This window comes from Eutrema salsugineum, unplaced genomic scaffold (assembly GCF_000478725.1).
Source record: "Eutrema salsugineum unplaced genomic scaffold, Eutsalg1_0 scaffold_2, whole genome shotgun sequence".
In the NCBI taxonomy this organism is placed as follows: Eukaryota; Viridiplantae; Streptophyta; class Magnoliopsida; order Brassicales; family Brassicaceae; genus Eutrema; species Eutrema salsugineum.
Genome location: NW_006256829.1, coordinates 2,587,637 through 2,600,442, shown reverse-complemented (window position 1 = coordinate 2,600,442; position 12,806 = coordinate 2,587,637). Strand labels below are relative to the sequence as shown.

Here is a 12,806-nt window from a genome sequence, read left to right as displayed (position 1 = left end):
AAATTTAATGCTATTTAAGTGATACTTTAGTGTTATTTTAGTATTGTGGCGATTGTTATGCTATTTTAGTGCTATTTTTAGTAATGCGACGACCATAAAATTAATGCTATTTTAGTGCTATTTTATGAAATTTATTCCTTCCTTCGCGAGTCCACTTGAAATTAAACAAGTATGCAATAGAGAAATTGGTTTGTTTGATCCAATTAAAAGAATATAGACTTTTGTTTCTGTTTTTGTTTTTTCCCGTCCCTTGGTAAAAACACAAACTTCACACATTTCGTAAACAAAACACTCACTCAATCAAAGCCGTACATATGGACGGATGTATTTTTTTACACATTCTTCTTCGTTTCTTCAAGCATTCTTGTTTTGCCAAGGCTTGAGAACACCAACAACGATCACTGCAACAACAATGAGGAGGATGATGATTGCAATACACATCCATTTTCTTGAGTTCTTCTGCAAGCTCTTTGCTCTTTGAAGAGCCGTGTTTCCTGATTGCACGTGATCTACTGCACTTGAAACCTAAAATTGCCAAACAAGTCAATCATCATTTACTATTTCAATGCCCTAGGAGTGTATGAACTTTAAGGTCAATCCAAACTTTTGTGAGGTTGTTACTCTTTTTAATTTAAATCTGCCAACAGCTTCATATGTAATCCAATTGAAGCACACAACCAAAAAAAAATATATATATATACCTGAGATTCTATGTTGTCAAGCATTTCTCCTTGTGCATCAACCAAAACTGCCATATCCAAGAAAATCTGCAAAAAAGGGTCCAATAAAATATCAATCATCAAACAAACAAAAAGAGAATATCCATCGTTTAAGAGATTGCCTGAAGCTGGGTTCAACGATATTCATTATTTAAGAGAATATGAAATCAAACATACATTACCTGTTGCAAGTCAAGAAGTTTCTTTTCTAAGTCTCTGACAGCATCATGACGTTCTTGAATTTCTGCTAAGGTATCCATTACCTGGGAGAGAAATAAATTGCATGTTCAAATCTTGGAATGTTTTGAATACATTTTAACACACTATATAATATCAAAATGTCCAGCGCAAGTGTTTCTCAAATAAATGGAAAAGCTCAAACCTGTCCTCTTCCTTGCTCCTGAATTGCTTTCTGGAAGATCTGTTCGCTGTCTCCAGTTTCAATTAATTCATCAATTGTCTGAAAATCAACAAACGGTAAGGCATGAGTTTTATTCAAACTTCTGAGACCACAATAAAACAAAGAGTCTACTTTACTTACATCTTCGTCCGCTCGCTGTCCAGTTACTAGTTCATTTAAAACACACAAAAATAATAAGACAAAAGATAATTGAGAAAGGAAAATCCAAAGCAATCACATAGCATCAACTTACATACCAGTAAAAACACGCCTCTCAACAACCTCGCGATACTCTTGTTGGATGTTCTCTCGTAGAACCTAGAACAAGTCACACAATCTTAATTTGAGAAAATAACAGTTTCCATATTATTTGAAGAGTCATCATTATTTCTTCCTAACGCACCTGAAACTCAGCCATCTTGTCTTTCAACTTCTTCTTTAAAGAACTGTTGCACAAAAAGAATAAAGGTCATACTAAAGAAAGTTTACATTAAAAACTGATGACTGAAAAAACACCACCCTGTTTGCAATAGAAACCAAATTCTAAACATTTCAGGTCAAATATTTTCTTCTTTAGCAGATAAACCTCGACGCAAGAGGATGGAGAAGCAAAGCCTGATACTAACGTGTTCAAGATGAATGTCCATTATTAAAGTTTCCAGAGTAGTATGGCCGTGGAAAATCTTTAGAATGAACAAGATGAATTTAAGGAAATAAAACCGAAACAAAACCTTTGATAATATTAACAGCATCTGTCACTAGATACAACTCAACCCTACCCCAGAAATATAGGTGTCTGATTGAAATGTATTAATACTCACAGAGTCGTTGCTGTTCTTGATCTATCCACACCAGATCCTTTCGCACACCCAGGTTTTTGTCTATTGGCCAAGTTCTACAATATTTGAAATAAATATTCATATAAAAGAAAGAGATCAAATCAACAACTGTAAGATTACAAGACAAAGAGCTAGTGATTCTACCTCTCTGTCCAACTCCTCTAGTTTCCCCTTTATGAAACGGGCAATACTTCCAACTTCATCAACGTCCTTTTCCATTTTCTTCTTTATTGCTGTCCATAACATAAGGAGCAAACTATAAATAAGGTTATGGCAATCCATTAACACCGATCATAACGGTTAAGTTTCATGCGCATGAAAACCAAGAATCGTGGCTGCTTGAAGTTCATCTAAGTTATGCTCTATCGTTGTCGTCTAAGAAATATCCAGACTTTTTGCGAAATATAAAACTGTCTAACTCAAATTCTCAGACTGAATGCTTTAATTCATCTAGTGCTTGGTTCTTAGTTCCAGCGGAAGACAAGCTTTTGTTAAAGTTCATTCTATCCACTACTAGTGCAAGCAAACCCTGATAATCATCGAACCTTAGTGTTTTTATCAATAAACCCTAAAAGATATCAGAGATTACTTTCACTGGCGTGAAATAGTTCTGCATGAACATGAACATGCATGACCATAAGATGAACAAAAAAAAACAAATTTACCCTTCATGGCAGGAGCTTTGGTCACAGCCTTCGACTCCTCATGGGCAGCCTATAGGGTTTACAACGGTAATACAAATGAGAAGCCACAGAATCATAAACCTTTAAAGGGAAAGCGAACAATCTTTGTAACCAAAAGTTCTTGCTCTTAATCTGATGCAGTGTTCACATTAATGCTATATATAGTACCACATATCAAAAGAGATTAGCAGACAGCTGATAGCGTAAGGTTAGAAAAATAGTAATCAGGTTATACCTGAAGTTTCTTTAGAAGCTTATTGAGCTTTTCATATTGTTTGTCAATCTCTTGAACCTAAGAGGACAAAGAGGCAACAGTTAGCTAGAGTAATTGGTAGGGCAATAACAACACTCTTTTTTACTTTTCTTTCAAGATTACCTTTTTGAAGAACTCTTCTAATCCTTGATCTCCTCCTTGTTCCCCTAGTTCGACATCCCCTTCTCTAGAAGATTGGCCTCGAGGAAGCTCAAACGAACCCTACAATTCAACAAAATTCGACACAATAATCGATTACCATAAACCATCACAAGCATACCCTTCGAGTTTACATGATGAAGAGCAGGATATGCTAAATTTAGATCAAATAATCTAATGTATTCAAATATTCACATAAAGAAAAAAAAAGATCCATACAGCATTCAGGTTCTGCTCAATGTGAAATTATAGGATGGTCAAACTATACGAATTGAATTTCAATGACAATGAAAATGGACTGCACGGCATTTATAATACATTACATAAGCAAATAAGATTGAGACCTCATGAGTAAAAATTCTCAAAGCACCCACATTCGATGATCAACCAAATTCAAACTCAACAAAACCCTAAATGTCTGAAAGGGGAAAAAGAAGAAACAGTTGCAAAAGAAGAATCTCACCTTAAGAAGATCGTTCATCGTATAGTGCGATATACACTAAGTTTGGCTTCGGTTTAGACCACGGACGAAGAAGAACACGACTTCGATTCTGAGAAAGCGAGAAGAAGACTTGAGAAGACGGAGATTCGATTCTCGAGGGGCAAGCGAGAAACTGAGTGAGACAGAATCGAGAGGAAGTGGAGGATAAACGGATCTGGCTCGGGCTCGACGACAATGTGAGGAGAGAAGAGGAGAGTGGTAATCAGGTAATCTAAATCTAGGGATTTTAATTTTTCCAACCCGGTCGGTTTAATATTCAGAACTGAATTGAACCGAGAATCGTAGTATTTGCAAACAGTTTTTATCTGTAAACCGAAACTAAATGTTTGACCCCGTTCAGTTTGGTATGATGTATGAACACACACGGAATTTTCCGACATGCCGTCCTTGTCCAGCTAAAGACAACTCCTTTAGCTGCCAGAATAAATAATTAAATATTGTAAACAAAATATAAGGGTACCTACGTCTTTTAACATCAGAAAGTTATCCTGTGCGGCGCATGTGCACTGACGCCGATACACCTAAGGAATATAAAAGTTGATTGGAATATATGAGACATTCGTACGTATATGTGGCCCATGTGAACCAACGGCGGATATTCTCGTTCTAGAATTATAATCAAGAAAACATTAGCAACATTAACTCACAAAAAGGGGATGTAGCTCATATGGTAGAGCGCTCGCTTCGCATGCGAGAGGCACGGGGTTCGATTCCCCGCATCTCCATTATTTTTGACATAATTTAATATTGATTAATTGCTGTCTGTTTTAAATTAATTAAAGTTCACCAATTATATGACATCCTGTAATGAAACATCTTGAGCCATATGCTTTTTTTTTGCGTCCGATTTCTTACCAAAACATATTGAAATGAAAATATTAATAAATACGGTTAGGATAATATAATCTTTTGGTTCTAATATAAACAGGATTAATGGGTAATTGGTAGCATGAAATTTAGTACAGTATTTAGTAAAATATGTTAAAATCGAAGTAATTCATTCATCAAGTCTTCTGAGGGTACTTGAACAAGTGAGTGCGTGCATTTTCTACATATGTATTTACAACTGGTTTTTTTTAATCTTCAAAATATTCAACTATATTTGATAAATTTAAAATTGTTTTGATTTTGTGGAAAGCAAAATCAAGAAAGATAAGATAGGTTGGGGGGGGGGGGGGGAAAGGAAGAAAAAGAAGAAGAATTTGCATGCCTAGTGAGTGAGTGAATAATGTGAAAATGAAAAATGTGTGACTTTTTTTGTTTCTTTTTTTTTTCCTCTCCTAAGTTTGAAGCATGCCGGTGAGGAAAGTAAAGTTTATAGTCGTATGGACCATTTATATTCAATTTGCTGTTCGTAGTCAAATTTGTAAGATATGAAATTTACAAACTTGTAAGATGAAATTGTACTAAAACCAAAGGGAACCAAAGTTTGAGAGAGAGAGAGAGAGAGAGAGAGAGGAGACAAAAGAGAAAAGAAAAAAGAGCGATATACACTTAAAAGAAGATAAATAGGGATCAGTGCTTGACTGCAAATTCAGTTGCTGCATATAAACTGCTTCATCTTTTTCTCATTTTCATTCTTCAATCCCAACAAGTCCCAATAGATTAATCCAACCGGTTAAATACCACAACAAGTCATTGACAACTCTAATATTTCTATCGGGATTTGTAGCAAGATATTTCTATCGGGATAAAAGTATTTTAACTGTCGTGTAATCTTGAAAATTAATTTGCAGTGGATTTGGTTACGTGATATATATGTTGAACTGAAGTGAACAGGAACAACAAAAAGTATATATGTTCGATTCGGTTGGCTTTATATGCTCATTCGTCATATACATAAAACATGCATTATAGTTTTTTCTTTCTAAAATTTGTTAACTCCATAGTGTGTATATACACATGCATATGTGGTTGACTGGTTGTGGTCCTTGTGGACACATGAACAAGCTAGGGTTTGGCATGCAACGAGGTCATGTGTGATGTTTTTGTTTTGTCAAACATGTATAGGTGTGCACTTCGATCAGACATATCTCTAACATCTATTATCGCTACAATAAACGCAGTTGTTCTCTCTCACACAAAGCATTTCATATTTCCCAAACAATACCAAAAATACAAAATTACAAGTAGATATTCCACCAACTTCGATCGCATGTAGAGTATATCATTCCACGAATCGGATCGGACGTCGATAATGCTTAGAACAAAAAGAAAACACTATCTATCTTATTACAAATACACTCGATCCAACAATTATAACCACTAAACCATAGAAATCTCTCTACGTCCGTCTCAAGATTCAAACTCATATATCATATAAACTTATGAAACCAAGCTGGAATTACTCGACATGATTAATCTATTTGCTTCGACGAGTTCGAGTTTGAACTAAAGAGTTGAAGTTGATCACCACCGAGAAACGAAGGGTACCTCGGAATTATAGAGCTCATAGTTTCCATCCCCTGTGGATTCAGATCATTATTATTGGACAATGTGACAGTAACGTTACCAGATTGGTCAAGTAGCGAGTACTGTTGGATATGTCCGAGGTTGTTGTAGTGATAAGAGCTGCTGCTGCTGTTATACGCCGACAAAGTAGGGAAACAAAGCTTGTTGCTTTGCCTTGAGTTGGAGAAAAAACGATGATCAAGATTACTGCTCTCATCGAATTTAACCAATTTACTTCTCTCAAGATCCAAACTTTCTCTCTGGGTCGTATCAGTTCTCAAAGAGGAGCTTCCAAGATCGAAACTTTCGAATATCCCGGGAAAAGATTTTCCGGCGCCGGCGGAGAGACTAGGTATGAATTGCAAAGGAGGAAGCAAATCGACGTCGTGTTTGGCAGCTTCTAAGAGCCAATCAATGACTTTGCTAGGCTGACTTAGCCCTAACCGATCTTGAAGGTCGTAGACCTGGATCGCTGTCATCGCCGACAATCTTATTCTCCTGTCTCGAAGACCACGAACTGTGCACACTTTGCTGTGTCTGTCTTTCCCTCCAAATTTTCTCGAGACTCGCACGATCCTCGGGTTTTGCCTCAACCATGACAAAGAAGTCGCTTGAGTATGATCATTGTCTTCTTGTTTTATTCCCATGTCCTCTCTCGAGGTCAAGCTCATCTTCGTTGATTATATTTAGTATATGTTCGATCTGTTAACAAAAACAACAGAAAGAAACAACTGTGAGATCTTAATCACATGAAATGAAAGAACCTTCAAAAGTAAGCAGCCAATAACTGGTTAAGATCATTAGATCAAGAAAGTATGAAAAAGCTTTTAGTAGATTATTCGACTTTCACATAAATTTCATTTGCTACATATTTTGTATGATATAAAAAGTTCTCAAGTGATCGATCCAAATCAAGATAGATATATATACAACTGAAACGATCCAAATATTTTAGGATTCAAAAGAGGTATTAAAGATTTCAAATTAAATTATTGCAAAGAAAAACTAAGAAGATGATATACACCTTACACCGAAAAAACCGTAAGCTTGAATTCGCCGGATTTAAACAGATGGAATGAATTCTCCTTCAAATCAGCTGGAGAGAAGGATAAGAGAATCTTGGTGATGAACAAATTGAAAGTTATTTCTCTCGTTTTCTACAAAAGTAAACGTGTATAATATATGGTCGAGGCTGAGCAAGAAATGAAATAATATATAATATATATTTATATATACTCCAATCTCTAGGGTTTTAGTTGGATATGAAAAGAATTTATAGACAAGGATTCAAAAAGGAGCAATTTATGTATGTATTGTATAGACACTCTTATCGAAATGTGTTGACGGAATCAAAGATGCTATGGTTTCACCTTTACTCCTAATAGATACATGGAGTAGTTGATAAAATACTTGATTAGAAAATTAAATTTTCATTACACGTTAATTATCTCTTCATTTTCTTTATTTCTTGTTTTCATTTGAAGTCATAGTTAAGATATAACGTAGTTTGATGTTAAGACCATAAACTTGTAGAAATCAGGGTTTGCTTTTGATTATCCCAACTAATTCTATAATGCATGATATATATGCTTGTAGATGTAATAATAGTCATTTAGATTGACAGCTAGAAAGGGTGATCTTAGATAGAGGATGGACCAAATTAAAGAGTATATATACTGGTCCACTATGTGCAATGCATGGCAGTGAGATTTTTAGCTAATTTCATAAGAACTCCGGACGAATATTGATATACTGGTCAGAAGAATGACGGTAGGCTAATGTATCAATTAATGAATTAATTTACTTTAGAGTACATCCGTGTGGATATAATTTAAGGCGATCGAGTATATATAAGAAATCCATTTTAGCCTCTCTTTTTTCCTAAAATTGAGAACGAACGATTCCAATATTTTATATGTTTCTTTTGAATCTTGACATTTTTTTTTTGATACAAAACTCCAAGTAATCATCACTAATGATCTCCACTATAACGCCTTGATTTCACTTCTATCAAAAGCACAACCCACTTCAACTAAACCGTCTTTATCTTTACCATTTTAAACCGGATCATTATCTCTGATATCTAATGAATAATGCATCTCACAGAGACACATTTTGGACCAAAATTGCAAAACGCAGTACTCTTTTTCTTTAATCCTGAGCCGTCGTTCTCTGTCTGTACGGCAGTGAATGCAAAAGGCACATGCCGAGAGAGAGAGATAGTGACATTTCCTTGCAAGAGACAGAAACAAAAGAGGTGAAAGTCACAGTAGTTTGGGGTAAATTCATAAAAAATCACAAACACACACATACATGCATTCTTGGAGACAGAGAGTTTGGTGGCATAATGGCTTTTCACAGTTTCTGCTTCTTCTTCCCCTTTTTCTTTTTAAAATTTTAATAACTGATACATTACGGTGGGTCCTCAAGTACACAGACTTGTTTCTCTCTGTGTTACACTGGCAACCATTTCTAATAAAACTACAGACTTGAAACAATCATGAGTTCATCATATAATATGTATATCTTGTTATATGCGTAAACATAGGGAAATGTGATTGAACAGCAATCTGGTTCTTGTGAAGGAAAATAAAGTGTTTTGTAGTACATTAAGCTACTAGAGATCTTATTAGATAATGCAAACCAAGGAGAATCTTTTGTCGGTAGAGAAATATCAAACGCAGTCCTTTGCCCATCAGCAGATTACTGGAGAAAGACAGGGATTCGAAAAAACCTACAAAGAAGGAAAAAAAAAAGTATTCAGTCTGGAGAAATGGAAATTAACCCAGATAAATAGTAGTCATTTAAATGGAATTCCTTGTGTTTCGGCAGTGAAGTTGATACAAGATGATTCCAAACATAGATATTTGGATTACTAAACTGTTGCAGCAGTATTATATTGTAGGCTAAAGCACAAACCGAGAGACATGATCTAACTGGTCAAATCTATTACAACAGGTAACTCACAATTCCAAACTACTCATCTCTTGATACTGCTACAAAAATATTCCAGAAACCATCTGCACTGTCGCAACTCGCAACTAAACTAATTGAGCATCACAAAATTCATCTAGTAGGCTCTCTGAAAAACTGAAGCAGCGGTGATAACTAGATGAAAACCTACAAAAACCATACCACTAATGCCGCAATGCACTATATCAACCAAAAAAAAAACATGTTCAACCCAGCTCAACCTCTAAATCTATTCCAGCTAATTGCGCAGGATCCAAACATCTCCTCGCAGATTTCAGTGATCTAGTTTTCAACTGATCAATCAAAATCATCCTAATCTTGACCATTTTAGATAAATATGATCTCCCAATAATCCAAATAAATGGACGAGTCCACTAACTTATTATGGCCACGATTTTCACTCGGGTAATTTCGGAAAGTCATACAGTCACTGGGGAAGAACTTGGTAAGAAAGTGTACAACTTTAGAAAGCAACGAGAAGCCAATGCTGCACTTGGCCATATAACACAAGCTAATTAAACATTCAATTGCTAATCGAGAAAATATAACTCGAACCATCTATAATCTAGAATTCCTTAACGAATACTTATCTTTGGCAGGCTTATATTTATACACGAACCCTCAAGGTCCAATCTTAGAACATAAACTGGACTATATCCAGCTCATTCTTCGATAAATCAAACGAATCCGAACAACATAAACATCAAATTTTTCATAATCTCGTTGACCCTAGAACCAGAAATCGAAATTCGTCACCTGATTGTTACTCGTAGCCTCCGCCACGCGCGTTCTCATCCTCCTCGACAGTGGTTGTCAAGTAAACTCTAGGGAAGTCCGACTCCTCGAACGTCTTCTTCTCATTCATCATCTGAACCACGTCGTCCTTCTTCAACACATAACGCCGGATCTGCGGGCGGTTTCGGCGCTGATCTCTGCCGTGGTATACGATGTTGTACACCGTCTCTGGATCCGAGCACGGCACGATCGCCTCTTCATCAACCGTGGCGGGGCATCGGATACGATACTCCGTCGCCTTCGGAACAGCTTCCAGGTACTCCGGGTGAGCGCAAGGTCCGGTGATCTCCCATGGTTTCTTTATGTATTTCCTAAGGTTTTGCACAAGCGAGGAAGTCGCCGTCGCCACTGATTTCGCCATTGATGAGAGACCTTCGCTTCGAGAAAGATAGATTTGGCCAAGGAAATGCGGAAGCGGAACTCCAAAACCGAAGGATTATAAAACCGGTCTGAGTGGTTTCGAATTCGATTCGGATACTGGTTTGGTTCAATTCTTAACCGAAACTCCATCCTCATGGATAAATGATTACCGGTTTTGAGACTACGAACCGAATTGAAAAATAGGCCCAAAAAGTTATTTGCTAAATCCATTTAAATTACTCCTTTTTGTCGACTACAGGTTTGAATTAGTGATCCACTACATTATCACTGTCTTTCTGTAAATCTATGATATCTCGACAATTATGTGATCCAAACAAATGTTACTTATTTCATTGGAGCCTAATGAGTAATGAGAAAAGGGATTCATTAATGGTGAACTTATTGAATGCAAAACGTTTCTCTTGGATTGTGTATATGAAACCATTTACATAGAAATAGTGAAATGAGTTGAAACGATCTATAAGATCAAATACACATGAGAATTTCATTATAAAGTTATATCTTGAAAGCAGAAAAGTCTCTTGCTAGGTCGTACATACACGAGTAAATCTGATACAAAAACCGACCGGTTTATCAATACCAACAAAAAGCGGACTAATCAGATTTCTGCAAATTGGAGACAAAACCAGAAGCAGCAAAAGCAGCAGAGCCACCAAGAACAGAGACCAGAGCCACCACGAGCTGAACCACCACTTCCCAAGGATAATCTTCAGGAACCAAGTAGACAAAAACTGGTCCAAGAAGGAGCAAACCGAGGCTCAGGGTGAATAACGTCCCAGGCGTTTCGGGGTTGGTGGCGGCAGACAAAACGCCGAATTCCTCTGCTTTAGTGAGTAATCCAAGACGCTCAATGGTCGCCAGAGAGAAACCTGATTTGTCAGCCAAGGACAAAAGTCCGGCTTTTTCGGCTTTGGTCAAAAGCTTGAGCTGCTCAACTCTTGTCAGTAGCTTAACCCGTGGAGTCGATGTGCCCTGTGAAGCAGAATTTTCAATTAGCTTCAGGAAATATATATATATATATATATAAAGAGATGAAATCAAAATTTCAGTTGTGTTTTACCTTCTTTGAGGTTATTGTTCTTGTTGGAGAACGAGAAGGCTTCTTGTTTACCATGGAATGCACTGATAAAGATGAACAGATTGATTTAGCCGCCATTTTGTAATTCTCTCTCTCCTCTCTCTCTATCTCTTTCTCTGGTTTTGTCGAAGCTTTAGTTTTTTTTCTTCAGTGGAGGAATGAGATCGAGAGTGTAGATGACAAGTTTTGATATTGCTAGGATTGTGTTGTACACGTGTTCGTCCATGGATGGTTTTATTTTCTCGGGGTTTTGTTTGGATGAAATCACTCCAAATCACACCATTTTTTACCAAAAAGAGAGAGTTAGTATTAGTCAAGGTTACTTCCGTAATTTACTAAACCCTATTCCCTTCCGGTTAATAGAGATGCTTTGAAATGACCGACTAATTTTCGATCCTTAAAACCCTAGCTCATTTTTTTCTTGCTTACGATCAAAGTTCCGATTTTAGCACGCAACAATGGTGAGCAATGCTGTTTCATTCGACAAGCTGAAAGCTTTGTGGCACTCTGAGGTCCACGATGAACAAAAATGGGCCGCTAACATGGTAATTTCTCTTTTCTCTCTCTCTCTATCGGTCTATCCTTCGCTTGATTACGGATTGGTTCTGAATTGAGTATCCGAGTCGATTCTCTTGTATGTCTTCGAGATCATGGGCTTTCTCTATTCGCGATTCTCTTACAGCGATTGTGAATCTCGGTTTAGTTTTTTCTCTGCTTCGTTTTAGCCTGAATGGAATCAGTTGAGTGTAGAATTTGATTCTTTGTATGTTTCGCCAAATCAAAGTTTCCCGCTGCTTGAATCAATAGTTTGACGTAGTTATGTAAAAATAACAAAGTCAAGCATCAGAAGAACGAGAACCAAACATTTCAAGGAATCGTCTCTCAGAGAAATTAGGATTTATCAATCAGAAGTCCATTCCTTGAAATGTTTGGTTCTCGTTCTTCTGATGCTTGACTTTGTTGTTTTTACATAACTTTCTGATTGAGTCATACCATCGAAATCTGTCTCACTCTAACACGAATACTTTTGTTTTTGGCTGGTGCAGAAACTTTTGCGAGCACTTGGGGTGTTTGCAGGAGGAGTGTTCCTCATGCGTAGCTATGGTGATCTCATGGCAGTCTGAAGAAATCTGATAAAAATGGAGAAAGCCTCTCTTTAGTTTATTACACTTTCTCAATTGATGTATTTCTTCAGTGTCTCTTCTCTCACTCTCAAAAATTGATGGTCTTGTTTCTGATTCACCAATGTGATACAACTATTCAGTGACTGGGATTTTCTGATATGCTAAAGAATTTTATTTTTTCATTCACAACCAGTTTTGGTTGTCATCTTATCATCAAGATTCTGATATCTGTTTAATGATATCTTTGTTCACATTAAAATGTAAATGGAAATAAAAACTACGTCAAACTATTGATTCAACCAGGATTTATAATGTAAATTCCAAGTGAATAGAATATTCTCTCAAACGACGATAAGCTGCAAACGAAAGAAGAGTTTATCTCCAAATTGGCATACTGATAAATTATGCATATCTCTCAGTGGAATATTCTTATATTGCTGATGGGTTTG

General features: G+C 36.6%; 5 protein-coding genes and 1 non-coding gene across 7 annotated transcripts; 2 read left to right on the top strand and 4 right to left on the bottom strand.

The window, feature by feature from the left end:
• Positions 1 to 177: 177 nt before the first annotated feature.
• LOC18018300 (syntaxin-132) lies at positions 178 to 3,746 on the bottom strand. Its single transcript, XM_006399232.2, has 13 exons — positions 3,517 to 3,746; positions 3,018 to 3,116; positions 2,877 to 2,933; positions 2,624 to 2,672; positions 2,103 to 2,191; positions 1,941 to 2,014; positions 1,523 to 1,565; positions 1,377 to 1,437; positions 1,261 to 1,286; positions 1,102 to 1,179; positions 902 to 982; positions 702 to 767; positions 178 to 525 (listed from the first exon to the last, which is right to left on the bottom strand). Exons 1-13 carry the CDS (start codon positions 3,532 to 3,534, stop codon positions 355 to 357), a joined length of 912 nt encoding a protein of 303 aa, XP_006399295.1. The 5' UTR covers positions 3,535 to 3,746; the 3' UTR covers positions 178 to 354.
• A 461-nt stretch (positions 3,747 to 4,207) lies between these two features.
• On the top strand, positions 4,208 to 4,280 carry TRNAA-CGC. Its single transcript has one exon. It is a non-coding gene; the product is annotated as a tRNA-Ala (tRNA).
• Positions 4,281 to 5,661: 1,381 nt separating this feature from the next.
• LOC18018299 (transcription factor TCP17) lies at positions 5,662 to 7,177 on the bottom strand. 2 transcript variants are annotated; one of them, XM_006399231.2, is made up of 2 exons: positions 7,031 to 7,177; positions 5,662 to 6,708 (listed from the first exon to the last, which is right to left on the bottom strand). In XM_006399231.2, the coding sequence occupies exon 2, from the start codon at positions 6,675 to 6,677 to the stop codon at positions 5,913 to 5,915; it is 765 nt and encodes a 254-aa protein (XP_006399294.1). In that variant the 5' UTR covers positions 6,678 to 6,708; positions 7,031 to 7,177; the 3' UTR covers positions 5,662 to 5,912. The 2 variants fall into 2 exon arrangements, with proteins under 2 accessions (XP_006399294.1, XP_024012319.1); XM_024156551.1 differs by having other exon boundaries at positions 7,036 to 7,048.
• A 1,197-nt stretch (positions 7,178 to 8,374) lies between these two features.
• LOC18018298 lies at positions 8,375 to 10,181 on the bottom strand. Its single transcript, XM_006399230.2, has 2 exons — positions 9,736 to 10,181; positions 8,375 to 8,740 (listed from the first exon to the last, which is right to left on the bottom strand). The coding sequence occupies exon 1, from the start codon at positions 10,133 to 10,135 to the stop codon at positions 9,743 to 9,745; it is 393 nt and encodes a 130-aa protein (XP_006399293.1). The 5' UTR covers positions 10,136 to 10,181; the 3' UTR covers positions 8,375 to 8,740; positions 9,736 to 9,742.
• Positions 10,182 to 10,536: 355 nt separating this feature from the next.
• LOC18018297 lies at positions 10,537 to 11,441 on the bottom strand. Its single transcript, XM_006399229.2, has 2 exons — positions 11,216 to 11,441; positions 10,537 to 11,127 (listed from the first exon to the last, which is right to left on the bottom strand). The coding sequence occupies exons 1-2, from the start codon at positions 11,309 to 11,311 to the stop codon at positions 10,750 to 10,752; spliced, it is 474 nt and encodes a 157-aa protein (XP_006399292.1). The 5' UTR covers positions 11,312 to 11,441; the 3' UTR covers positions 10,537 to 10,749.
• Positions 11,442 to 11,601: 160 nt separating this feature from the next.
• LOC18017004 (mitochondrial import receptor subunit TOM5 homolog) lies at positions 11,602 to 12,539 on the top strand. Its single transcript, XM_006399228.2, has 2 exons — positions 11,602 to 11,778; positions 12,280 to 12,539. The coding sequence occupies exons 1-2, from the start codon at positions 11,692 to 11,694 to the stop codon at positions 12,355 to 12,357; spliced, it is 165 nt and encodes a 54-aa protein (XP_006399291.1). The 5' UTR covers positions 11,602 to 11,691; the 3' UTR covers positions 12,358 to 12,539.
• The last annotated feature ends 267 nt before the right edge of the window (positions 12,540 to 12,806 follow it).

Coding starts and splice junctions, on each gene's coding strand:
- LOC18018300 (XM_006399232.2), bottom strand. Junction 2,934..3,017: donor TAGAAGAGTTCTTCAAAAAG/GTAATCTTGAAA, acceptor TTGTCCTCTTAG/GTTCAAGAGATTGACAAACA. Junction 2,015..2,102: donor TAGAGGAGTTGGACAGAGAG/GTAGAATCACTA, acceptor CAAATATTGTAG/AACTTGGCCAATAGACAAAA.
- LOC18018299 (XM_006399231.2), bottom strand. CDS start 6,677: ATGAGCTTGACCTCGAGAGAGGACATGGGAATAAAACAAGAAGACAAT.
- LOC18018298 (XM_006399230.2), bottom strand. CDS start 10,135: ATGGCGAAATCAGTGGCGACGGCGACTTCCTCGCTTGTGCAAAACCTT.
- LOC18018297 (XM_006399229.2), bottom strand. CDS start 11,311: ATGGCGGCTAAATCAATCTGTTCATCTTTATCAGTGCATTCCATGGTA. Junction 11,128..11,215: donor GAACAATAACCTCAAAGAAG/GTAAAACACAAC, acceptor TCTGCTTCACAG/GGCACATCGACTCCACGGGT.
- LOC18017004 (XM_006399228.2), top strand. CDS start 11,692: ATGGTGAGCAATGCTGTTTCATTCGACAAGCTGAAAGCTTTGTGGCAC. Junction 11,779..12,279: donor AAAAATGGGCCGCTAACATG/GTAATTTCTCTT, acceptor TGGCTGGTGCAG/AAACTTTTGCGAGCACTTGG.